The sequence below is a fragment of the Oryctolagus cuniculus genome, chromosome 3 (genome assembly GCF_051225735.1).
Source record: "Oryctolagus cuniculus isolate XC-2025 breed Fujian yellow rabbit chromosome 3, ASM5122573v1, whole genome shotgun sequence".
Classification (NCBI taxonomy): Eukaryota; Metazoa; Chordata; class Mammalia; order Lagomorpha; family Leporidae; genus Oryctolagus; species Oryctolagus cuniculus.
In genome coordinates, this window is record NC_142869.1 from 147,794,030 (window position 1) to 147,821,012 (window position 26,983).

The 26,983-nt window shown below is 39.4% G+C and overlaps 1 protein-coding gene across 6 annotated transcripts in view; it reads right to left on the reverse strand.

Moving 5' to 3' along the window:
• The window catches only part of TMEM168 (transmembrane protein 168), a 39,034-nt gene extending 14,168 nt beyond the window's left edge, over nucleotides 1-24,866 (reverse strand). The window contains exons 1-3 of one of the 6 annotated variants that reach the window (XM_089328517.1): nucleotides 24,549-24,832; nucleotides 19,463-19,682; nucleotides 18,436-18,832 (exon numbers count right to left, since the gene is read on the reverse strand). In XM_089328517.1, the coding sequence (XP_089184643.1) occupies nucleotides 18,436-18,832; nucleotides 19,463-19,563 (498 nt within the window). In that variant the 5' untranslated portion in view covers nucleotides 19,564-19,682; nucleotides 24,549-24,832. Of the gene's footprint in view, nucleotides 1-18,435; nucleotides 19,683-23,827; nucleotides 24,312-24,411 lie in introns of those variants that run through there. The other 5 variants (XM_089328516.1, XM_089328518.1, XM_051848889.3 and 2 more) reach the window with 5 other exon arrangements.
• Between the last annotated feature and the right edge of the window lie 2,117 nt (nucleotides 24,867-26,983).

Sequence of the window (26,983 nt, forward strand, 5' to 3'; positions counted from 1 at the left end):
TTATAAAAACAAAGGTCTCCTTTCTACCTTTCCCTACCGGAATGGACAAAAGTTGATCACTGAAGACCGCTTTAAACCCTTAATGGGCTAGAAGATAGGTATGTTCTCTGGTACTAACAGAATCCCACTTATTTGCCTTCCCAAAATTTGCCACCTCTAGAGACTCAAAGTCCTTTTCCTTTGTCATGCCACTTCTCTAACAAGTTACTTTCCTTATTGAAAATGCTATATAAGCCTTAATTAAAAGTCATCTTTTGGGTCATTCAACCTAGTGGTTAAGACAGCTATCTGGATGCTCATGTCTCATACTGGAGTACCTGGGTTCAATACCTGGCCCTGGCTCCCAATTCCAGCTTCCTGCCAATGTAGACTGTAGGAGGCAGTAGTGATGGCTGAATCGAGTTCCAGCTCCCAGATTCAGCTTGGCCTGGTCCAGTCTAGCCATTGTGAGAATTTGGGGAGTGAACCAGCAGATGGGAGCATTCATTCTCTCACTATTCCCCCTGCAACCCTTCAAATTTTCTAAAAGAATACAAATAAATATGTTGAAAAAAAGTTTAAGTCATCTCTGAGAATTGCTCGTGCCCTAGGTGTTTTGCATGTAGACATGAGGTATACATATCAATAAACTTTGGCTTGCTTTTCTCTTGTTAGTTGGCATTGACCCCTGGAATGAAAGACTAAGAATTCTGGAGGACAGAAATAAAAAATTACGTTCTCCTCCCTATGGTACCAGCAGAAAAGGTGTTCTTCGTTAACAAGCTATCAATTTCCTCTCCTTTCCTACAGAAAAAAAAGAATAAAATGGAAAAAAGTTTCCATTTCTAAAAGCAGAGCTAGAATATTTATTTTAAACATGATTCTACTTATCTAAATATGTCAAATGTAGAGATTGGTCGGACTTATTCTTGCGTACAAAATATCAATGGTTATTACTACTACATTAAAGAATTTTGCAAGCCATTGAGATTTTTATTGTGAAATTAAGGATATGATACTTTTCAACCACTATAAGAAAGTATTAAACAGTCTGATTTAGTAGTGAACTATGTAAGATAAAGTTCAATTGCCAATCAATCTGTAAATAACTTAAGTGGAAAGTCTAATTAAATAATTTAAATTACAATGAAAATACTGACATTAATATTGTTCAGTACCTTCAAGTCAGTTATTTAACACAAGTGATAATATCTCATAGTAGGGCTAAAGTAGGGATTTAGGGGGTTACTAATTACAATTCATATAAAACAGGTAACCTATTTTCATATTTATAAATGCTTGGAAACTGAAAACTGAATTTTATCAAATTTTTCAAACAAAATTTTTGGGGGAATAGAATTAAACACTTCCATTAGGTATTTTGAGTAAGCAAGCTTAGAAAAATATTAAATATTAATATAACACAAAAAATGAACATAGCTGGCAATAAAAAAAATTCACAATCAGAACAGATGGCAAGTGTGTCCAGGGAAAGCCAAAACAAATTTTGAATGTTTTATTCACTTGTCATTTTCAGAAAGCTTCAGTTATACTGGCTTGGAAACCTTTATTCCACAGTTTCAACCAAGAAGCCATATGTGACTCTGAAGTACTCATTAATCAATTCGCCGTGACAGTAAGATCAACTCTTCAGATTAAAGCAACTAAGTGTAGATACTTTTCATCTTTTGCTTCTCTAAATTAGCCTAATGTTACTATCAAATTTGAAGACAACCCTGAAATTTCAGAATATATAAAGTGAACATAAAACCATTAAGTAAAGCTTTCAACAGTTTGCTCCCACACAGAAACATAAAGTGAAAAATACTGTCTGAGTACTAGTTATAGCATTAAATCTCAATGTACAGCACACTAAGGACAAAGATCCTACATGAGGAGTAAGTGCACAGTGACTCCTGTTGTTGACTTAACAAATTGACACTCTTGTTTATGGCCTCAGTAATCACCCTAGGCTCTTATCATGAGCTGCCAAGGCTATGGAAGCCCCCTGAGTTCACCGACTCTGATCATATTTAGACAAGGCCATGGTCAAAGTGGAAGTTCTCTCCTCCCTTCAGAGAAAGGTACCTCCTTCTTTGCTGACCCATTCTTTCCACTGGGATCTCACTCGCAGAGATATTTCATTTAGGTTTTTTTTTTTTTTTTTTTTTTTTTTTGCCAGAGTGTCTTGGCTTTCCATGCCTGAAAGACTCTCATGGGCTTTTCAGCCAGATCCGCATGCCTTAAGGGCTGATTCTGAGGCCAGAGTATTTTTCAAAAAGCAATGTCCAGAGTACATGCTATTCATAAGACACAATACAGATTTCCAAGATGCAATCTCTTTAAAAGAAAAAGCTATTAATATCATTGATGTGACTACATTAATATATTAATATAGGACACAGGAAATATTACTAGAAGCAAAGAGATATTTTATAATTGAGTCAATTTACTATGGAAATAACACTTAATTTTTAATCATCTCAAAAGATCCTCAAATAAGAAGAAACAAAATGTATAAGAGAGGTAGATAATTAAAACTATAGGGGTAGGCTTTTAGTAAGGTAGTTAAGATGACACTTGGGACACTGACAATCTCACACTACAGTGCTTGAGTTCAAGTCTCAGCTTTATTGCTCATTCTAGCTCCCTGCTAATGCGTAAGAGACAGCAGGTGACAGGTAGGCCTGCCAGTCATGTGGCACACCTGGATTGAATTCCTATCTGTTGAATTCAGCTTGGCCTAGCCCAGGCTGTTGTAGATGTTTGGGGAGTGAACCAGCAGATGGGGGATCTTTGTCTCTCTGCCTTTCAAATAACTAAAAAAAAAAAAAAAAAAAAAATACTATTCAGACTTCAATGCCCCACTTTCAACATTGGATACAAAAAAAATTCAATGCCCCACTTTCTACATTGGATACAAAAAAATAGATATAAAATAAAAATGGATATAGAAGAATTCAAAAATACTATCAATCTATTTCAGGTGTAGTTTGTAATAAATTAAAAGGCATTTAGCCACCCATGTCCTACCCAACAGAGAAATACAAATTAACTTCAACTACACATGGAACATTCTCCAAGATACATTGTATGGTAAACTATAAGTGAAATCGAGATCATGTGGGTAACTTTAAAAATGTATACTGTATTTTACAACAACCCTATTATCGATCAAAGTATGTGCTCTGACCACAGTGGAAATTCATTACAAATGAGAAACAAATTTGAGAAATCCTGCAATGTTTAAAGTTAAATAAACATACTTATGACTAACCCTAAGGACTCAGAAGTCACATTAGAAAATTTGGGCCTGAATCAAAACAGAAGCACAGCATTTTATATACATTAGAATGCAGCTAACACAGTGCTTGAAAGAAAACACATCGCTTAAAAATATTTGAAAGAATCTTGAATCAATAATCTAAGCCTCTACCTTAAGAAAAATAGACAAAGAGCAAATTAAACCCAAAACAGAATGCAAATAAAGAAATAATGAGTAGGGCAGAACTTCAACTTATCCTAAAAGGCTAGTTATATAACATAGTAGGTCATTCTTAGCCATGGCTTCACTTCCTGAAGTTTGAATTATTCATGGTCAACTGCAGTCTGAAAATATTAAATGGAAAATTACAGAAACAAGTTTTTAACTGGGCACTGTTCTAAGTAGCATAAACCATCCCTTGGTCCGACTTGTCCATGGTATAGGAATGACCATCCATTAGTCACTTAGCCAGCTCAGTTGACAGATCAAGTCACAATACTGCAGTGTTTGTGGTCACATACTATATAGTTATTGTTTTATTATTGCTAATCCCTCCCCACACTTAATTTATAAACTAAACTTTATGTAGCAGATGCATATGTAAAGGATGAAAATAGTATATATAAGTTTTAGTATTATGAACAGGTTCAGGCATCCATTGAGGGTCTTAGGTAAGAAAAGGTAACTGTATCTGAAAGCCAGACAGAAACTTCACAGGAAAACAGGAAAAAAGAAACACTGACACAAAAATTCTGAACAAAATATTAGAAACTGGGACCAGCAACATTAAAAAGAATTATACACCATAACCAAGTGGGTTAGAAAAAGTCTGAGCTTGGGTTTCAATTTTCTATTCCTTAATTTGGTAAATAAAATGAAAATGGTGGTGCTAACAGCTTACCAGGAAGTCTGGGTTCTTTGGTGATTTGCTACTGGAATAGTTAAAAACAAAACATTTAGAAGAATGATAGATTGCTAGATCTATAAGGAGAGATGATTACATTGGGAGCCAATGTTTATATTTTCAAATGAAATTTAACTTTTGGCTTTCTGGAAAGCCAAGGCAATAATCATTGCTTTTTTGAGCAAGTAAATAAAATTCCCTTTTCCTTCTAGAGGTTATTCTATTGATAATTGGAATGTCCAGGGGTTTTCATGACCAACTGGAAATGAAAGGCTAAGAAATCAACCAAAGGAAAATATAAAGGTCAAGATTATGGGGCAGAAAGCACCTGGATTTTGAGTTCAAAAAAAGAATGAAGGAGTCAAAACTGTTTAGGATTTACCTTAAGAGCAAGAAAAGAAAAATATATACCAAGTATTGGCAGAATAAACAAGTCAATGAAGAATTCTATGGCTGGTAAAGTTTGAGAAGAGTTAGATCTGCCTCGTAAGATACTAAAAATCTTCACACTGATAGGAATAACACAAGATGCAACTTAAATCCATAGGATAAAATGAAATAGTAAACATGTAGATAACACTTTAAAAATGTATAAATGTATTTTAGAACTGTACTGTTGAGTTTAAAGATACATTGACATGACAATAGCACAAAGATGGAGGAAGGAAAAGTATGGTAGAGTTTTTGCCATATTTTACTGGAATAAGCTTTGTATTAACCTGATGTAGTTAATCATAAATTATGACACATACAGAAATCCATAGCACAACTGCTAATACTAAAACAATTGAAAATGGACAGAATTAAAGTGATACATTAAAAGAAATTTGACACAAAAGAACCATAAAGGAAAAACAGACAAAAAAATACATGCACCATCTAAAAGACAAATAGAAAAAAAGGCTGACATTTCCAAGTAAATAACTATATTTAATGTGATTACACTCAAAAGGAAGATGTTGTCAAACTAGATAAAAAAAAAAAAAAAAAAAGCAATATCCAAGGTAGGCATTTAGCCTAACAGTGAAGGTGCTTGCTAAGACTACCATGATCCATATCAGACTGAATGGGTTCGATTTCCAGCTTTGGTTCTTCAATCTACTTTCCTGCTGATGTAGACCCTGGGGGCAGAGGTGATGGGTCACGTAAATGGGTTCCTACCACCCACGTGGAAGACCTGGGTTGAGTTCCTGGCTTGACTTTGGCCCCTGGCATTTGTGAGTTTGGGGAATCAATCAATGGATAGAGCTCTCTATATCCTTCTCTGCCTCCACTTCTGTCTCCACCCCTTTCCCTATGCCTCTCTGCATCTCAAGTAATTTTTTTTTATTTAACTTTTATTTAATGAATATAAATTTCCAGAGTACAGCTTATGGATTACAATGGCTTCCCCCCCAACACGTCCCTCCCACCCGCAACCCTCCCCTTTCCCACTCCCTCTCCCCTTCCATTCACATCAAGATTCATTTTCGATTCTCTTTATATACAGAAGATCAGTTTAGCATACATTAAGTAAAGCTTTCAACAGTTTGCTCCCACACAGAAACATAAAGTGAAAAATACTTTCTGAGTACTAGTTATAGCATTAAATCTCAATGTACAGCACACTAAGGACAAAGATCCTACATGAGGAGTAAGTGCACAGTGACTCCTGTTGTTGACTTAACAAATTGACACTCTTGTTTATGGCCTCAGTAATCTCCCTAGGCTCTTGTCATGAGCTGCCAAGGCTATGGAAGCCCCCTGAGTTCACCGACTCTGATCATATTTAGACAAGGCCATGGTCAAAGTGGAAGTTCTCTCCTCCCTTCAGAGAAAGGTACCTCCTTCTTTGCTGACCCGTTCTTTCCACTGGGATCTCACTCGCACAGATCTTTCATTTAGGTTTTTTTTTTTTTTTGCCAGAGTGTCTTGGCTTTCCATGCCTGAAGACTCTCATGGGCTTTTCAGCCAGATCCGCATGACTTAAGGGCTGATTCTGAGGCCAGAGTGCTGTTTAGGACATCCGCCATTCTATGGGTCTGCTGTGTATCTCACTTCCCATGTTGGATCATTCTCTCCCTTTTTGATTCTATCAGCTAGTATTTGCAGACATTATTCTTGTTTATATGATCCCTTTGGTTCTTAGTCCTATCATTATGATCAACTGTGAACAGAAATTGATCACTGGGACTACTGAGATGGCATTGGTACATGCCACCTTGATGCGATTGAATTGGACTCCCCTGGTTGTTTCTAACTCTACCGTTTGAGGTAAGTCAGCTTGAGCATGTCCCGAATTGCACATCTCTTCCCTCTCTTATTCCCACTCTTCTATTTAAATGATCACTTTTCAGTTAAGTTTCAGCACTTAAGAAGAATTGTGTATTGATTACAGTATTCAACCAAAAATATTAAGTAGAACAAAAAAAATACTAAGAGGGATAACATATTAAGTTGTTCATCAACAGTCAGGGTGAGGGCTGATCAAGTCACCGTTTCTCCTAGTGTTGATTTCACTTTAACAGGTTTCCTTTTTGGTGCTCAGTTAGTTGTCACCTATCAGGGAGAACAAGTGGTATTTGTCCCTTTGGGATTGGCTTATTTCACTCAGCATAATGTTTTCCAAATTCCTAACAGGGATCACTTTTCAGTTAAAATTGAAACACCTAAGAATAATTGTGTTAATTACAGAGGGAGTGGGAAAGGGGAGGGTTGCAGGTGGGAGGGACGTTATGAGGGGGAAGCCATTGTAATCCATAAGCTGTACTTTGGAAATTTATATTCATTAAATAAAAGTTTAAAAAAATAAATAAAATACAAAACCAACAAACAACCTGTAAGCAATGTCTTTTGGACAAAAGTAATTATAAGCTATTGGTTATCTATTCAGCTGAACTTGAAAGCTATGTTAAAGCTCAACATTCCATATCCTAAAATTTTTCAGGTGACAGGAACAAAACTTTTAATGCAACATACAAATGCCAATGTCTAAATTTCACATATAAAATCTGGCATTTACACTAAGAAGCATGTAATTCTTGTCTAGAAGTATTTTTCTAAGTGCCACAGTGAGTCAGTCAGATTTAGAAAATATATGTAGAAATCTATGGGAAAGTCAAGCCTAAGAAACATAAATAATGGGTGTTATGAAGCAATATGTAAATGGAGATACTATATTGTTCAGTGAGAAACCTAGATTTAAGAAACCACACGCAACTTTCAAAACTTTGCTTAGTTCAGGCAATTTAAGAACATTATCGAAGCCAGCACTGTGGCATAATAGGCTAAGCCTCCGTCTATGGAACTAGCATCCCATACAGGTGCCAGTTTTTGTCTTGGATGCTCCTTTTCCAATCCTGTTCTCTGCTATGGCCTGAGAAAGCAGCAGGAAATGGCCCAGGAGCTTGGACCCTGTGCCTGCATAGGAGACCTGGAAGAAGCTCCTGGCTCCTGGCTTCAGGCCAGCCCAGCTCTGCCAACCAGGGCCATTTGGGGAGTGAATCAGAGGATGGAAGACCTTTCTTTCTGTCTTCTCCCTCTCTCGGTAACTCTACTTTTTGAATAAATAAATCTTTTTAAAGAAATTACAAAAGCCTCTTTATAGTTTTAAATGTAGAATCAATAGGCTGAAGTGTTTTGCTGTTAGACTTTGGTTCAATTCTAGCTCTCAGCCACTTACCATCTGTGTGTACATGAACAAGTTAATTAACCTTTATAGTCTTGATTTCCTGAATCCATAAAGGGTATACTTATTTTATGACCTATTGTATAGATTAGAAATACGAAGAATGTCTAGTATAATAAAGGTAGCTATTCTTTGTAATGAAACATTTGAAAAGTGGTATGAGGTCATTATAAACAATAGAAATCTAAACAATTATTACTTTTTTATCTAAATGACTATTGTTATTTAAATCTTGATGTGTAGTTGTTAAGACCCTTGTAGAGGGGCTGGGGTTGTGGCGCAGCATCCCATACTTGCACCAGTTCAAGTCCTGGCTGATCTGATTCTGATCCAACTTCCCTGCACCTGGGAAGGCAATGGATGGCCCAAGTCCTTGGGCCCCTACACCCATGTGAGAGACCTGGAAAAAGCTGCTGGTTTTGGTCTGGTCATTGACATCATTTGAGGAGTGAAACAGTGGATGGAAGATCTCTATCTCTCCTGTCACTCTGCGTTTCAGATAAATCAATCTTAAACACCCTCGTAGATAATTAGAACTATCTTGGGGCTGAGGATCCTCAAAAGATAACAAACTGGAGACAAGCATTGGGTAGTGTTTAAGTGCCTGCTGAGACACCTGTAGCATATCAGTGTGCATGGGTTCAAGTTCTGCTTCTGATTCCATCTTTTAATGCACAATCCTAGGAGACAGCAAGTAAAGGCTCAAGTAATTAGGTTTCTGCCACCCATGTGGGAGACTCAGATTGAGTTTTCAGCTCTCAGCATAAGCCTGGCTGAGTCCTGACCCTCATGGGCAATTTGGCGAGTGAATCAGCAGATGAGAGCTCTCAGCCTTACAAAAAAAAAAAAAAAAAAAAAAAAAAAACCTAAAAATTTCTAATTTTAAAAAAAAGCTTTAGAACACAATCTTTATAAAAGTGAAACAATGGTTGAATCAAATTCAGTCTACTGAGTCTTACTTTCCTCTACATAACCAATAGACATTAAGTGCTCTGTGCTCATTCCTAACAGTACATGAAATGGAGTAAAGTAGTTAAAGTAAAGGCTGCAAAGGTACACGGCCTGGATTCACACCAGCCGTGCTGAGCAACTTTCCTAAACTCAAGCATGTTTCTCCTCTTGCGAACAGTAACAGTAATGGTACCCATCTCAGAGTCATGAAGATAAAGTAAAACAATACATATAAATGACACAGACAGAACAGCAGTTAGTACACATAAAACAGTGCAAGAATGGTAAGCCTTATTAAAATGGAAAAAAAACTGAAAACCTATAATTATTTAAAAATGTTTTAATGTTTTTAAAAGCTGGAAGACCAGCTGGTTAGAGGGAATACAGATGATGACGTTTTGCTCAACAATAGACCACTCATACCTTCTAGGTATAAACAAGTTACTCATTAGATAGTCTCATAACTGAGCTGAAAAACTTACTGCCTAGTGATCACAGCCCTTGTAACGTTGTAGTGCAATGCATTTACTCAGGCACTTGTGGTGAGGTTGGCATAAACAACCCTACTTTGCTCCTGGCTTCAGATCGGTGCAGCCAGCCGTAGTGGCCATTTGGGGGGTGAACCAATGGAAGGAAGACCTTTGTCTCTGTCTCTCTTTCACTGTCTATAACTGTCAAATAATAAAAAAAAAAAAAAAAAAACCCTACTTTGCCTGGCATATAAAAGTATGGCACACACATTTATTTACTATATTGTACTTTTTATGTTTTTAGGGCATACTTATTTTTAAAAATGTTTATTGTAAAACAGTATGCTGTATTAAGCTGGCAGAAGCCACCTACATCTTGTATTTACAGCATTTCTTGATTACATCAAGAAGCTGAATGGAGGTTTGTGTAAGCATGCTCTAATGTTTACACATGATAAAGTTGCCTAGCAATATGTTTCTCAGAACTCATCCTAGTCATTGAGTAAGGCATGATTTGTATCATGTTCTTTTTTATGAGGAAAACAATATTCAGGGCTTGGTTTGAGATAGGGTCAGGGAAGCCTCTACTCCTGTGTGGTGGTTTGAATGGGTCTCAAGCATGCGTTGGAAATATAATCCCCAATATAGCAGTGTTGGGAAGTGGGGCCCAATGGGAGATGTTTGGATCATGAGGGCTCTACCAAATAGAAGGAGGCTAGGCTGGCGCCGTGGCTTACTAGGCTAATCCTCCACCTTGCGGCGCCGGCACCCCAGGTTCTAGTCCTGGTCGGGGTGCCAGATTCTGTCTCGGTTGCCCCTCTTCTAGGCCAGCTCTCTGCTGTGGCCAGGGAGTGCAGTGGAGGATGGCCCAAGTGCTTGGGCCCTGCACCCCATGGGAGACCAGGATAAGTACCTGGCTCTTGCCATCAGATTGGAGCGGTGCGCCGGCCGTGGCAGCCATTGGAGGGTGAACCAACAGCAAAAGGAAGACCTTTCTCTCTGTCTCTGTCTCTCACTGTCCACTCTGCCTGTCCAAAAAAAAAAAAAAAAAAAGAGGCTTGAGGATGTAAATTGGATCTTTTGGCTCCCCATCCCTCAATTTCCACCACAGAGTGACACAACAAGATGGCTCTTGCCAAATGATGACACTTTGATACTAGACATTCTAGTTTCCATATCTGTGATTATCTTTTTCTTTATAAATTACCCATTCTGTAGTATTGTTATAGGAACATAAAACAAAGACATCCTATTTCATAGTGTTCTGGCAAAAGTGATAAAACATAAAATTTTAGCTGCAAGCTGAAAGAGTTAATGTCCTCATCTCATCTAAAATAGTTCAAAGCGACAGGAAGAGAAATGCAACAAAAATTGTACAATTGAACACTTCCTAGTCCTAGCAGATTTAAAAACTCCCTGCCCTCATGCCCAATGAGGTGATATGGCTGATCCTGCCATCTTGCTAGAAATGTAACTCACTCTGCTGCATCTGTGTGATCCCTTCAGGGTCAGGAAGCTTTTCTGCCAAGGGCCATCTGGATATTTATAACTTCATTTGTGGGCCATACAAAATTATCCATTTAATTTCAGCCTGCTATAAATTTATTGAATTTTGAGTACCACCTGCAGTTGTCTTGGCAGAGCCAGAGCAAATGATTTTGTAGGCCTTCTAGGGCCTGTGAGCTGGATGTTCACCACTTTTGCCTTACACAGATGTGAGGCTGATCTATAGACATCTGCCACACGCAGTGACTGCACTGCTTCCCCTATGGAGAAATCAACAGTGGTCATGGTTTCTCATTTGGGTTAAAAGGGCTTCTATGAGAATCTGTATCAACCCCCAGTGAATCTACAAATGACAATGACTGGCAAGGAAAGGCATATAAAATCTCATGTAAAAGATTACATGGAGAATTACTAAATATAAGGAAAGCCAAGGGGCTCTTATGTATCTAAACACTTTCCCCAGTTTTATCCTTCTGTGAATTATCAATTATCATAAAAGCCTATGGCTGAGCAATAAAACTAGCACCAAATGTTATGGTACTGCCTTTCTAACTGACTTATTTGAGGAAAAAAGTTTAAAAGAGGAAAGCAAATAGCACATTCAATGAATATAATACAAATTGCAAGAAACAACAGCTGTGATGTTGCATTTTAAAGTTGAAATGAGATTATGAAGAAAACACAACAGAAGTTAATGGTGAAATTCTAGCTTTTTAATGTAAATGACTATTGACTCATTCTGAAAATTTAAACTCAGCAAAACTAACAAAAAACAAAGCTATTCCAATGGGTTTAGAAAACATCTATTTAAAAGAGATCAGGCAAAGATTTCTTAGATATGACATCAAAATGTGATTCATACAAGAAAAAACTGAATTGGACTACACCAAAATTAAGGTTTTTCTGCTCCATAAATATGGTAAGATGATGCAAAGATAAATCACATACTGACATGAAAAATTTACAAGACATATGAAGGTACTTCAAAAAGTTTTGCAAGGAAATAGAATTAAGTTTGTTTCAGTACCAAAAAAATACTGAAATCCATGCATAGTTTTTTTCATAATCATTTTTCATGAATTTTTAAGAGTCCTTGTATATCTTTAGTATAGGATTTCTATGTAGAATACATAAAGAGCTCTCAGACCTCAATAATGAAAAACCAGTTTTTCAATGGCCAAGAGACACTGACAGGTATTTCACTAAGAACAACATACAATAGGCAAGTAAGCACATAAAAAGATTAACATCATTAGTCACTGGGGAGATAGAAAATAAATCCACAACAAATTAATTACTACACATCTATCAGAATGGTTAAAAACCAAACAGATAATATTAAGGACTACTGGGTATGTGGAGCAACTGCAACTCCTGTACACTGCTGGTAACAATGCAAAATGGTGTAGCTCCTTTGGAAAACAGCCCAGTTTCTTATACAGTTAAACTCATGCTTACCATCTGACAACCCAAGACTATATTAAAATAAAAGCTTATGTTACCACAAGACAAATCTTTGTTCACAATTACCCAAAACTAAATAATTTTAATCTCCCTCGACTGAGTAATGGATAAACTGTGCTACATCCATATAATGGGAGGCTGCTCAGCAATAAAAATAAATTACTGACAACACACTTAACATGGATGAATCTCAAATGATTTATGCTAAGAAGCCAGATTCCAGAGGTCACATACTATATGATTTTATGTATATGTTATTCTAGGATTTAGGAAAATGTCTATGTCTATGGACATACATTAAGAATTTCTAAGTACTGGATTATTGGGAGGACTGACTACAAAGGAGCAGGGGGGATTGTTGGGAGGTAATAGAATTGCCCCATATCTTGACAGTGGTAGTGGTAGTGGTACTGGTGGTCATACAACTAAGTATGTCCATTTGTCCAAATCATAGAATTGTATATTGAAATGGATGTGTATTACCATATACAAATTTTTCCTTAACGCAGATTATTTGTATGTCAAACTATTAGTTTTACTAACAACTGAGATTTTCCCACATATAAAAAATTTAAAATAAGAAAAAATAGCTAGGCTCATTTTTGGGGAATTAACATCCAGGTTACAATTGTACTCCACAAGACATATAAACCTCATGTATCTTATTTTACTTTTCTAATAGTAAGAAGAGTACATTTGACTCCCTAGAAATATTTAAAAGGTAAATATAATTTCAGGGGTTTTATAAAGTACAAATGCATACTAGGTCATTAACTCCATGAATTTCATGCTTTCTCTCATCCTACATTCCCATTGCTCCCTTCAGTTTCCCACCATCTTTTTGACTATCTACCATGTAAGAATGTTCAACTCAACATCAATCCAAATTCTCTTTAAATGTTACTTCTTGGGGCTGGCGCTGTGGTGCAGTGGGTTAATACCCTGGCCTGGAGTGCCGGCATCCCATGTGGGCGCCAGTTCTAGACCTAGCTGCTCTTCTTCCGATCCAGCTCTCTGCTATGGCCTGGGAATAGCAGTGGAGGATGGCCCAACTCCTTGGGCTCCTGGACCCACGTGGGAGACCCGGAGGAAGCTCCTGGCTTCAGATCGGCACAGCTCCGCACATTGTGGCCATCTGGGGAGTGAACCAGCGGGTGAAAGCCCTCTCTTTCTGCCTCTACCTCTCTGTAACTGTCTTTCAAATAAATAAAATGAATTTTACAGTTACTTCTCAATAAAATCTGTTTTTCCTTTGATAATAATCTCTGTATTCTTTTCATTGCACTTTTCCTACAACACCTTAGTCCAAGTCTTTATTCTCTCTTGCATTTAGCTGGACTTCTTGATTTCAACCTGTATCTCTTTTCACCAATCTTGTCCATTGCTGACAAGCTGATCTAATCAAAATGATTGTTTAATTCCTTATTTTTTTTCTTGCCAAATTCACTGTGTCTCTTCCAGTGGAAAGCTACTCAAGGATATTTTAATTGGACAGAGAAAAATCAGTTTAGCATTTTAGTACTCTTTTCAAAGAAATGTTACAAATGGGTTTATACTATTAAAAAAGTTTAACTATCAACAGCATCAGGAATGTTAAGTGAAAATAGTTCAATTTAAAAATTAAATTAAAATCTAATTTAAAGATTTGAGATAGCCCTTACAATGTACTTGGATTAAAAATGTTACCCCTAGAATAGTCTTATCCTAACAAAGCTCTTAATTATTTGTCTTTCACATATAATTTTCTGATTCTTTCATCATTCAAATTGAGTGAAACTCGTATAAACCCAGGAGGTGCCTCCCAAATTGTTTCATACAGAGGTTAAAAGTTGTGTGTGGACCAGTGAATAATGGGAGTAATGAAGGGTAGAAGCAAAGATTTCACAGTCAAGTAAATTTGGAAATGTTTCTTTCTGTACTTCCTTAAACACTTTCTCTGAGTATAATCATTAGCATTTCACAGAACACTGGGCAGAACAGTTTGGGAAATCTTCTCACAGAACATTAGTTAAATTAAAATTAAGTTAAAAAAAAATTGCCTCCAAGGTACAATGTGTATACCAGAGGTAGCAGTTATCAAATAGCAACAATTGGAATATAGACGTCTCAGGTAGATTATATTAGTCTCAAATAAATTAATGCCATCCAATAAGTTTCTACATCACCTTGAAGATTTTTACAAATACAGAATCTCAGGCTGTTCCTCAAAGTTAGTGAATTCCAATCTTCAGAATCTTAGTAAGATTTCCATGATTAATATGCATAATAAAGTTTGAGAGGCACTGGTTTAGAACAAAGGTTGGCAATCTTTTTGTATAAAGGGCTAGTTATTTCTGTGGGGTTTGTAGGCCATATAATTTGTAATTACTCAACTATGTTTATCATAATTAAAAAGTCACTATATTAAAAAGACATAACAAAGATGCACTTACAACTAAGAACAGAACTTCAGAAGCCACAAGTCAAAAAAGTATGACAGAACTGAAAGAGGAAATTGCTATGTTTGAATATGGATTTTCCCCTACAAAACTCACACTGAGTTTGGTCCCCAGTGTGGCAGTGCTAGGAGGTGGGGCCTAGTGAGGGGTGTATTGTGGGTCACAGGGTGAAGCCTTCATTAAAGGATTAATTCCTTGGTCTAGAGAATAGATTAGCTATATCAAGTATAGCATAAAAAACAAATAACTCGGCCGGCGCCACAGCTCAATAGGCTAATCCTCCACCTGCGGCACCGGCACACCAGGTTCTAGTCCCGGTCGGGGCGCCAGGTTCTGTCCCGGTTGCACCTCTTCCAGGCCAGCTCTCTGCTATGGCCTGAGAGTGCAGTGGAGGATGGTCCAAGTCCTTGGGCCCTACACCCCATGGGAGACCAGGAAAAGCACCTGGGTCCTGGCTTCGGATCAGCGTGGTGTGCCGGCCACAGCGGCCATTGGGGGGTGAACCAACAGCAAAAGGAAGACCTTTCTCTATGTCTCTCTCTCACTGTTCACTCTGCCTGTCAAAAAAAAATAACCCATAGATACAGAAAGAAATTTAAAAGAAAATTAGAAAACATCTCGAGACAGTGTAACACTAGCATTAGCAATAGACATGTAGATCAATATAAATAGTTAAAAATAAAACTTTTACATTTCACTGATTCTAGACAAAGGTATTAAGGCAATTCAGGGGATGAGAGTACACTCTTTTCAACATAGTTCTGGAACAATTAGCAATTTGTATTTTAAAAAAAAATCCTTACCTCAACATACACAAATATTAATTCAAAATGGATCAGATATCTAAATGTAAAAACTAAAGTGATAAAGCTTCTGGAACAAAAACCTAGGACAAAAATCATTGTGACCTAGGGTTGAGCAAAGATTTCTCAAGATACTGAAAGAAAAAACTGAAACTGCATGTTGTAAAAATTAAAAATCTTTACACTTCAAAACGCATTAATAAGGGGCCCACATAGTGAGTGGTGGCAAATGGAGTTATGTGATGCCAGCATCCCACGTGGGTGCTGGTTCATGTCCTGGCTGCTTCACTTTCAATCCAGCTGCCTGGTACTGTGCCAAAGAAAGCAGTGGAAGATTGCCCAAGTACTTGGGCCCCTGCACCCACTTGGGAAACCCAGATGAAGCTCCTGGCTTCAGTCTTGAGCAGCCCCTGGACATTGCAGCTGGAGAGTGAACCAGTGGATGGAAGATCTCTGATTCTCCCTCTTTCTGTAACTGCCTTTCAAGTAACTATTAAATAAAAAGCATCATTAAGAAAATGAAAATATAAGCTGTGGACTGGTAGAAAACATTTTCAAATCATTCATCTCATACAGAGGATTTATCTAGAATAAGGAACTCTTAAAACTTGAGATATGACCCAATTTAAAAATGGGGAAAAGATTTGAATAAGATTCTTCAAAAACAAAGAATAAATGGCTAGCACATACATTAGAAGATACTCAATATCATTAGTCATTAGAAATATATAATTAAAATCACATGACATACCACTTCACATCTAAGTTGAGGGGCATTATGAAGTAGATCAACTTCAGAAAAGAGTAGAATGGAAGGTAAGAACCTAGAAATTGACTCTTAAAGATATCTTTGCTCACATTCTCTTGAAAGCTTTTGTATACTTCCAGGGACACACATCCTATATCTGAAGATCACTGCTGTATAATACAAATACACAAAATTTGGTAACTAAGAAAATTTTTGGTTAACAGGATCTGATGCCCTAGAAAGGCATTCTGCATCAATGAGGCTGACTCAGCAAAGAAAAAGTAGGGCTGGGAAAGAAGCTAACAGGGAGAAGAGGAGGGGGAACAGCTCTTCTGAGTCCTTATTACGGGGAGGACACCCCCAGGCAACACCCAAGATGTTGCCATCATTTGGTTGACTCCCACATAGGCTCTTTCCCCAGCCCACACTGACTAGAAAGCACCAGGTCTAGGCAAGTCTGCCTTCAACTACATCCAGAAAGCACTCTGCAACAACAAACTGGTACAAAGCAGAGAACTGCACCAAGCAGGTCTGACTTCGCTTTGTGCCCCACATTCCAGTCTGATGTACTCAAGTTACAGCACTGGTCACACTGGAACCACAATTGTTTGTTTATATGCCTGCCTCTTACTCTTGCCGCCTTTAAGGGAAGAAGCAGCCTGACAATTTCAGCACCTAGTGTAGTGTGCAGCAGACAGTGCAGAGTTAATAAATGTTAATGGTGTACTGATTTCTTAGGGTTGTAGGTAACTCCAACTGTACAGTTTTTTTTTCATTTTCAATTATCTTTATATACAGAAGATCGATTCAGTATATATTAAGTAAAGATTTCATCAGTTTGCACTCACACAGAAACAAAGTGTAAAATACTGTTTCAGTACTAGTTATAGCATTACTTCACATTGGACAACACACTAAGGACAGATCCCACATGAGAAGTAAGTACACAGTGACTCCTGTTGTTAACAAATTGACACTCTTGTTTATGGCCTCAGTAATCACCCTAGGCTCCAGTCATGAGTTGCCAAGGCTATGGAAGCCTTTTGAGTTCACCGACTTCGATCTTATTCTGACAGGGTCATAGTCAAAGTGGAAGTTCTCTCCTCCCTTCAGAGAAAGGTACCTCCTTCTTTGATGGCCCCGTTCTGTCCACTGGGATCTCACTCACAGAGATCTTCCATTTAGGTCTTCCTTTTTTTTTTTTTTTTTTTTCCCCAGGGTGTCATGGCTTTCCATGCCTAAAATACTCTCATGGGCTCTTCAGCCAGATCTGAATGCCTTAAGGGCTGATTCTGAGGCCAGAGTGCTGTTTAGGACATCTGCCATTCTATGAGTCTACTGTGTATCCCGCTTCCCATGATGGATCGTTCTCTCCCTTTTTGATTCTATCAGCTAGTATTAGCAGACACTAGACTTGTTTGTGTGATCCCTTTGACTCTTAGACCTATCAGTGTGATCAATTGTGAATTGAAATTGATCACTTGGACTAGTGAGATGGCATTGGTACATGCCACCTTGATGGGATTGTATTGGGATCCCCTAGCATGATTCTAACTCCACCATTTGGGGCAAGTCCGATTGAGCAAGTCCCAAATTGCAACTGTACAGTTTGAATATCCTTGTCTATGTATATATATATATATATATCCTTGTCTATAAAAATAAACATTTTTGGGCAGTAAATGTACTATAAAATTTGGGGTTTTTTCTTTCTTACAGATAGGTTATAATTAAGAACCTGATATGTTATTATGAACCTAATATCTTTTATATAAAATCTTCAGGGACATGGCCATCTAAAAGAAATGTGCTATAGTGAGGAGACCAGGTACTAGAGAAAAGCCAGGTCACCTGGCTCTGGCTAGCACCATGACTTTGGGTATGACTTCTCTGGCTTTTAGTTTCCTCATGTGTAAAATGAAAGGAATAAACTACTGTCCCTAAACATTCTCCAAATGCTAGTATTCTAGGGGTCTTAAATCTGTGAGTCTTTCACTAATGAACAATTAAGAAGTAGACAGTATGTCACATACTGAGTATTCTTGCACTTTGGTACCTTTTTGCTAGAGAACAAATTATCCAGAATGTACTCAAGGCTTCAATTCCATGAACAAAATTGAGTAGGCATCAGAAAAATCTCCTTTTGAAATCTGACAGTTGATTTTACAATTTCAACTTTAACTTTGAAGCTAGCGTTTCATTAGAAATCATAGGCACTGATAAAATAAGCATACACTTACCTGCCAGGACACTGCTCCCAAAATTGCTGTTGCAAGAAGACTAAAAAAAACTAACTGCTCTGAAATTAAGCAGAAATGACGCATCCCTTTGGATGCCATGATTCTATCAAGACTATTGTTATCTGCCCTGTGGGTGAAATAGACCTTATGGCAGTCATTCAATTTGGTATGGAATCCCCAAAGAGTTAAAAGAAAAATAATATGGCAAATCATCCAAAAAATTCCAAAAATTGAAAAGCCTGGTATTACAAAATACCAGAGATGAGTGTCTCTAAGTTTGAATGCTGAAAGAATAAAAAATGTAAGCTCTATCATTCCCGCAAAAACAACTGAAAGTCTTCTGCAAATTCTTCCACGGTACAGAAAGGGTTTCCACCGTTCAGTTACTGAAAGTCCACTAAAATAAATGTCAAGGAAAGGATCAGTTATCAGGCAAATAAAAAAACATGCAAAAGCAATCGGATTTTTGGGAGTTTCCAATGAGGAAAAGAACAATAAAACGGAAAAAATAACCAGATTTGGAATAGCTAGAAAAGACTTCATTCTCAGATCAATAATCAGCAAGGCCAAAGCTACAACAAGCAAAATGACGCTCAGAGACTTCTCTACCAACATAGTTGTGCTGGCAATGGCAAACCCAACAAGTTCCAAAAATTCAACTGAAGTTAGCAAAGTGGGTCGATGACGGACATAACCAGAAATCCTCTCCACCAAAGCGCATAATATCCTTAATACTATGGAAGTTAAAAGCAAATATTTGGTTGATTCTTCTTTCACATCATTTTTAAAGGACGAATTATCAAGAAAACATAGAAGGCCAAGCAAGAATCCAAACCAAAGATTGGAGAGACTTAAACTTGCTGCTTCCATTGAAAAATAATAATACAGTATGCTGGCAATTCCAAGAACAAAAAGACCAAGAATAAAAATTACCAAAATTAGGGAATTTGCTGTTTTTTCCCATCTTACATAAAGACCTAAGCATATAGCAACAAGTAAGTTGATTCTGGCTAAATAGCCAAGATACCGCACTGAAGAATGCATGTTCACTTCTCTGTTTACTTCTTCCAGTCTTGTCATTGCTAAATACAGACAATGACTAAAGCAATAACGCAGTGATTTACACATGTAATCTGGCTTTTTCTCCACGTTACAAAAATCAACTGCGTGTATTTCATCCAGAAAATCCAGTAAGTGTGTAATTCCTATTTCAACATTTTCTCAGGTGGAAATTTGTTTCTAGTGATCTAAAAAAAGAAGAAAATTCAGTGTTAGCTTTATATACCTTTTATATGCATCTTCTTTATGCAAAATAATAAGTTAAACAAAAAGTTCCTTCCAAAAACCAGTTTCAAACCTGATTTGCATTCTCTTAATTGTAACTGTTTCCAGCTTAAAACCTTGACAGTTTACCCAAATGAAAATGGCAATGCTTTCAACACATCATAAGCTAAATTTGTATGGCTGAAACAGCATCAGTAGAAGTGCTCTTCTAGACAAGGTGAAGAATTCACCTAGTCTACTATTATTCCAGTACCTTGTCTGTCAACAACATGCAAATTCATACATCTCATGATGTTCAACTTAGTTCAGATTATAGCCAATGGCCTTGGCATCGTGGAAAGCTATTTAACTATTAGAATAAGGAATTTCATCACTACCATTAATTTGAGAAGCACCACTACACAGCAATAGCAATCTATAAGCCCCTAAGTCTTATCAGAAGGCAGTTCTGGAATGCTATAAAATCCTAGTCTTCACATTGTTTGTCTGACAAACTTAACAAAAGAGTTTCACTATTGAAGTTACTTAGTCACTAAAGTCAAGCCATATTTCTCCCTGTATTTTTATCTCACGTAAATTATTTTCTAATCTAAATACCATCTCTGTAGCGATCCAATTCCTTAACTTTCTAGCCAAAATTGAAAATTAGAATGCTGACCAAGAGTCATTATAAAGTAAATGAAGTTTTGCCGGCGCCGCAGCTCACTAGCTATTCCTCCGCCTTGTGGCGCTGGCACACGGGGTTCTAGTCCCAGTCAGGGCGCCGGATTCTGTCCCGGTTGCCCCTCTTCCAGGCCAGCTCTCTGCTGTGGCCCGGGAAGGCAATGGAGGATGGCCCAAGTCCTTGGGCCCTGCACCCCGTGGGAGACCAGGATAAGTACCTGGCTCCTGCCACTGGATCAGTGCGGTGCGCCGGCCGCAGTGCGCCGGCTGCGGCAGCCATTGGAGGGTGAACCAACGGCAAAGGAAGACCTTTCTCTGTCTCTCTCTCTCACTGTCCACTCTGCCTGTCAAAAAAATAAAAAATAAAAAATAAATAAATAAAAAAATAGTAAATGAAGTTTTCACTTCTTAAAGTTACTGTAACAATTATTTGTTAGAGAAACCAGATAATTATTTCAACCTTAAATACCCCAACAAGCTGTACCTAAAACATGGTAGTAGTCAAAAAATGATTTAAACAAGTATTAGATAATTTTTCACTTGTTTCTAGTATACTGTTTCAAAACAACTGACCTATTGCAATGACAAATGGTCACACTGAATATCGTGGGACAATTCAACCAGATTCAAAACATAACTGGTTTATAAGCAGTCATTTGTACTTTCTTCACAGGGGCACACCAGAGACCCAACAGAAACATGAGACTATCTGGAATTAACACTTAAGAACTCATTTGGCTAGAAAGGAATGTCACTCAAATAACCATGGGGTGTTAGGGAGTTCTAAGTATTATCACTAATTCTACTTCTACATGTACAAAAAGCTTATTTTTTTATAACAATCTTTTTAGGTATTCCAATTGGTTTTCCTCAATTATATTCTAACTCAGTAATTTATTAAGATACCATACCATGTTAATGTCTTCCTTTTGTATATTTTAGTTTTTTTCTACCTAAGAGCAAGAAATTGATCAAATCTGTAATATATTGAGATTTTCAAAATACCACTCTTGTGTATTATATCACCACACAACAAATACACTGATACATCTCAAAGGGCTGATGGTACAGTCTGGGCTCAGACTACTGAACATTGCTGGAGGAAAAGAAAAATCGCACATTAGGCTAACTGGTGTCACTCTAAGTTCACGAAACATCTCATTCTCTGCAGCTATTCAGATCTCTCTTCCCTCTCCTCAAATCTCCGAAATCCACTTCCCACTACATTTCCACCAGAAGATCAGCTCCTACAGAATCAGTCAGAAGGGAGCTCACTTGCATTTCCAACATCACAAACTCACATCTCCCTCTATCTCGCCATACAGGAAAAGAAGGGTGCCCTTGCCCTACCTAAGGCTAAATCTTTCAGCCACACCATGTGTATCTTCCCTTCTACCTCATCCAGAGTCACTTTGTTTCCTGTCTCGCTTGTCTCTTATCCACTAGCAGTTAAACATTTGCAAATCTTTTTTAAAATGTTACCCCCCAAAAGATACAAAACCAAAACTTGCTCATCTGCATCTCTTCGATCAAGTTCAATCTTCTGTCCTCTTCTTGATAAGTAGTATTTGGTTGTTTCACCTCTTCCCATTCACTTTTCAGACTACTAAACAGTGGTTGCCACCACACAACTGCTCTGCTGAGCTCTGAAATGACTTGTAAATTCCAAATATGCCAGGTGCTTATTACTCAGTAGCCTGCACAATCTTTAAACAACCTTTGACAGTGACACTGATCTTCTGAAACCTCCCCTTCGCTTGGCTTCCAAAGGCCAAATCTCCAGTTTTTCTTTCTAATTCACTAGTCTCTCCTCAATCTCCATAAAAGCTCTTCATTCTCAATTCACCCTTTGAATGTTCCATGACAAGCCAAGGGGCCTAGTGTTTTGGCATAGGAAGTAAAGCCACCACCTGTGGTGCTGGCATCCCATCTGGAAGCCAGTTCAATCCCGGCTGCTCCACTTCCAGTCCAGTTTTCTACTAATGGCTTGGACAAATCATGGAAGATGGCCCAAGCACTTGAGCCCCTGCCACTGAAGGTGGGAGACCTGGCCTGGCCCAGCACTGGCCATTGCAGACATCTGGGAAGTGAACCAACAGATGGAATATCTCTTTCTCCCTCTCTCTGTCAAAATAAATAAATTTTAAAAGAAGAAAAAACATAAGCCTATACTTTTCTCTCACTACACCCTCTCTGAGCAACCTCAATTATTTCCAACTGTCCACCTATATTAATCTACTTAATAGAAAAAAGCACAAGCTGTTCTGCATTTACAGAGGTAGACATTTAGAAACAAAGTAAATGTGAACAAATAAACTTAACACTTTAAAGTAGGATATATCCATGCCACAGAACATGTGCAGCCACATTCTTGTGGGTCAAAACAGCATAGCAGTTAAGTATTTATAGACAGCTCATCTACAAAACTGTTTCCCGATTCTGATCTTCTTCAAAATACAAATAGTCCAAATCAGAGAGAGTGAAACAAAAAAGCATTACAACCCTGTTCAAATTGTCTGCCATCACTAGATTCGATGGAAAATTACTCCAGAGGCAGAACAAAATGGAGCCCAGAAGAGTCAGTCTGTATATGGGAAAAGTTACCCAATCCCTACCAGAGTCTATTCTATAAACCCCCATATATTACTCTAAACCCTGTGTCCTGCACCACCTACCATTTAATTCTCACCAGGCCCTATCTATTCTTCCTAAGCATCTCTCACATGTTTCCACTTTGCACCTCTGAAATCGCCAATCCAGTGCTGGCCTCATCTCACACACAAAAGTCTCCCTGTGTTCTCTACAAAGTGCCCTTTTTTCAACCAAGATGTATCAAGTCACTCTGTTAGTGAAGGGAAGCCAATGGAGGATTTTACCTCTCAGCAATAAAAACTCCTTAAGCAAGACACCTTATAAAGCACTTCCCACTGGGCCTGAAGAACTCTCCTGCCTCCTCTGTTCCCTTCCCTTCCACAGTTTGCATTGCAGCCATGCCGGCCTTTCCATTCTGAACTGCACAAATACGATTTTCAGGCCACAGCTGAAAATACTTAGGGAGATTACTCCTGACCCCATTATATAATCCCTATACTTCCTAACAGAAAAAGTCACGTATACATTTTCCACTAGATCACAAGGTCTCAGAAGGCTTGTCTCCAATATTGTACACCAGTGTCTAGTAGAAAAGTATGCTATTAAGCACATAGCCAACAAATACTTGATAAAAGACTAATCAGAAATAATTATATTTAGCAATACTGGTCATCAGTTAAGGCTGACTTCCTAATGCACCATGAGAATAACTTGTCTAAATATCCTACAGCTAACAAGTAGTAGAGATGGGGCAGATTCCATGAATTCCTGGTTTCTTTCTCGGCCTTACTCCAGCCTTCAATTAATTCACGCGAATTCCACCAAACCAGTAAGTTCTGTCTCCGTGTCCTACCTCTATGAAATGGTTTCAAGACCAACTGTATCACTTGCACCATCTTCCACTCTGAAACTACTTCTGCCCCATGTGGAGGAAGTGTCAGAGGCGGAAAGAACCGCTCCGAGAAGCAGGGTCGGGGAATTTCAGTGCTTTGCTTCTGCGAGTTCTGGTGAGAACTCTTCGGGCCCTTAGAGCAGGACAATCTCGAACATTAAACTTAAACATTAATCTCGAACATTAAACTTCTCAGTAACGGGCAGCAACAGCAACAGCAACTTCTCTCCCCTTCGGCCTCCTCCTAGCGAGAAGTGAGGCCGTTCGCCAAGAAGCCTGGCTCTCTACCCAACCTTTTATTTCCGGAGAAGGCGCCCAGAACGAGGCGGCCGGATAAGGGGAAGCCGCTGCGGGTAACCCGACCCGGAGACGTCCCCAGAGCCTCCATCCTTGCCCGGCCACCTTCAGCTCCTCCAGGGGCTGGCAGCCCTACCCCCGCCCCGGGAGGCCGGCTGGGCGGAGCTTACTGCCCGCACCACGCGGGGCCCTGGGCGGTGTCTGTGCCCAGGTCTCGCCGCCCCGCCGTTCGCCCCCGGTCCCCCTACCTGACTCGGTGGTCGCCACCAAGGCTGTCTCAACCCTCAGAATCTGCGCCGGAGCCCAACAAGATAACAGGGAGGAAGAGGCCTTGGGGGCTGAGCATGCGACTCGGGACAGAGAGGCTCCACGCGCTAGTACAGACCCGTCTCCGTAGAAACTTTCTCCGTTACCGGCCCTAACACGGCCGCCATCTTTCCGCCGCGGGGTCCGCGACGGTACGGAGCGCCGCCGGGGTCAAACCGCGCAGCGCGCTTCCTCTCCGAGGCCCGGCCCCCGCTCCCTGCCCAAGCCCGCGCGCCGCGGCGGAGCCAGGTGCTGCCGTCTCTGCGCCGGTGACCGCCGCCCCGCTTAGAGCGGCGGCCCGGGCTCGGCCAACGCTTCTGCCGGGACCTGGAGCCCGCGGAAGAGAACAGGCTGGCTGTGCCCAGGAAACATCTAGGCCACCGCCTCGGGGTGGACCGAAACTGGGGCGGGACGGGCGGGGAGGGGCACGTGTGGACTGTCAATACCGCAGGAGATGTCGCTACTGTTTAATAGACAAGGATGTGGCCTAATATGCAGCTTCGTGCCCACTGGCCAGCCAACGCCCAAGCTCAGGTGGCCTTCAAAGCCCTCCTCATCTGGCCCCAGCTTAGCTTTCTAATTAAGTCTGACGTTAATCCACCGACACCCTTACCACTGCCCACCCCGCCGAGGAGCCTAAAAAACTTAATGGAAATATTTTTTGAGGCACTATTTCAAAACGTATAGCCAAATGGGTATGGGGTTCGAATCGTAGTTGCAGTCTCAATTTCTGCGTCTGCAAAATGGTAATGAAATTTTCTTTGCAGGATTTTTGTGACTATTCAATGAAACAGTATTTTTTTCTTTCCTGGCGTATGGTAGCATAAAAAAGTTACTCACTTAAAAATCTTACTTGTTAAAGCACAGTAAGGAAGAGTTTTTCTGGACGGTCACCGTGAGTATAGGAGCCGCTGTAATGGGGTTGAAATTGGGCTCAACTCCAGCAAGGGAATTTATAGCCAAGCAGCCAGGGGGGAGGGTATGAGAGTGGATGTGAAATTACTAAGAGAAATGTCCGGGGTGAGAGAGAACCGGGTATTCAAACATCACCTGGTGGAGTCTGTGGATAGAGGGGTGAGGAAGTTGATCAGATTAATTAAGGACAGAGAGGTTTGCTAAACTGAGTTAGCAGAATTCTTTTGCTAAAACTGTACTCTTTCGAGGAAGCCCAGGATGGGCCCAGAAGATGGTTTAGAAGCCTCCATAAAGTTTGGCCAGCAAGGAATCTGTCAATAGGTCCTCAAAAAGTCTAAGTTCTCTTCTTTCCTAAGAAACCCTTCAAGCCTGCTGTCCCTCTAGTCTACATCATTTTCTATGGCTTGCAGTTCTTAGGTCAAATCATCTCCAAGTCCACTTCCCTCAGATGTCAATGGCTGTTGATAATGCTTATTTTACAGGGTTATTGTACAATTAAATGAAAGGACATATCTAAACTTAAAAACAAAACCTTAAAACCTTCAGATGAAACTCAAAATCCTTAAATAAGTGTCCACAAGTAGTCTGCCCCCTTTGTAGCTCCAGCTTCAAGGCCATCCATACAATTCTCTACACCTCTTCCTATTTTCATTTCCCAAATACACAGATATTTCTGGTCTTACTATTTGCCTAGTGCCCGATATCTAGTTGGCATTTCAACATTTGTAAGATAATAGTGTACTATAGGTCCTTAATAATTCGTAGTCCTTTCCCCCAACATGTGTTGTATAGGTATGATCTGTGCAGTAGTACTGTCCCCCCAAATGGAGTGTGAATTTCTTTGATTTAATAGATGTTGGAGTTGGTGTGGGTTGCATATCCATAGAGTTCAACCACTCTCAGATTCAGATTGCAAATATGTAGATGAAAAGTCTGAGCTAGATTCTCTCTAGACTTATATATAATTATTTTAAATTGATATGAGAATGCACATATTTATGGGATGTCCTGTGATGTTTTGAATCAAGGTAAATATCTTTCCACTCATTTATCACCTTTTTGGGTGTAAAAAACATTCAAAATCCTTTAGACACTTGTCTAATTTTCAATGCAGTTTTAACCAACTCCCACATATGTAACTCTGGCTCTTTGGGAGAACACCAGTGTCACATTTATAATTACCTGATAAGTGTTCCCACTCGAATATATTGTCTTCACTTCCAATTCAACTTGCCTTAATTAAGTGGACATTTAAAAATTTATGTTTTGGCCGGCGCCGCAGCTCACTAGGCTAATCCTCCGCCTTGTGGCGCCGGCACACCCGGTTCTAGTCCCAGTCCGGGCGCCGGATTCTGTCCCGGTTGCCCCTCTTCCAGGCCAGCTCTCTGCTGGGGCCCGGGAGTGCAGTGGAGGATGGCCCAAGTGCTTGGGCCCTGCACCCCATGGGAGACCAGGAGAAGTACCTGGCTCCTGCCACCGGATCAGCGCAGTACGCCGGCCACAGCGCGCTGGCTGCGGCAGCCATTGGAGGGTGAACCAACGGCAAAGGAAGACCTTTCTCTCTGTCTGTCTCTCTCACTGTCCACTCTGCCTGTCAAA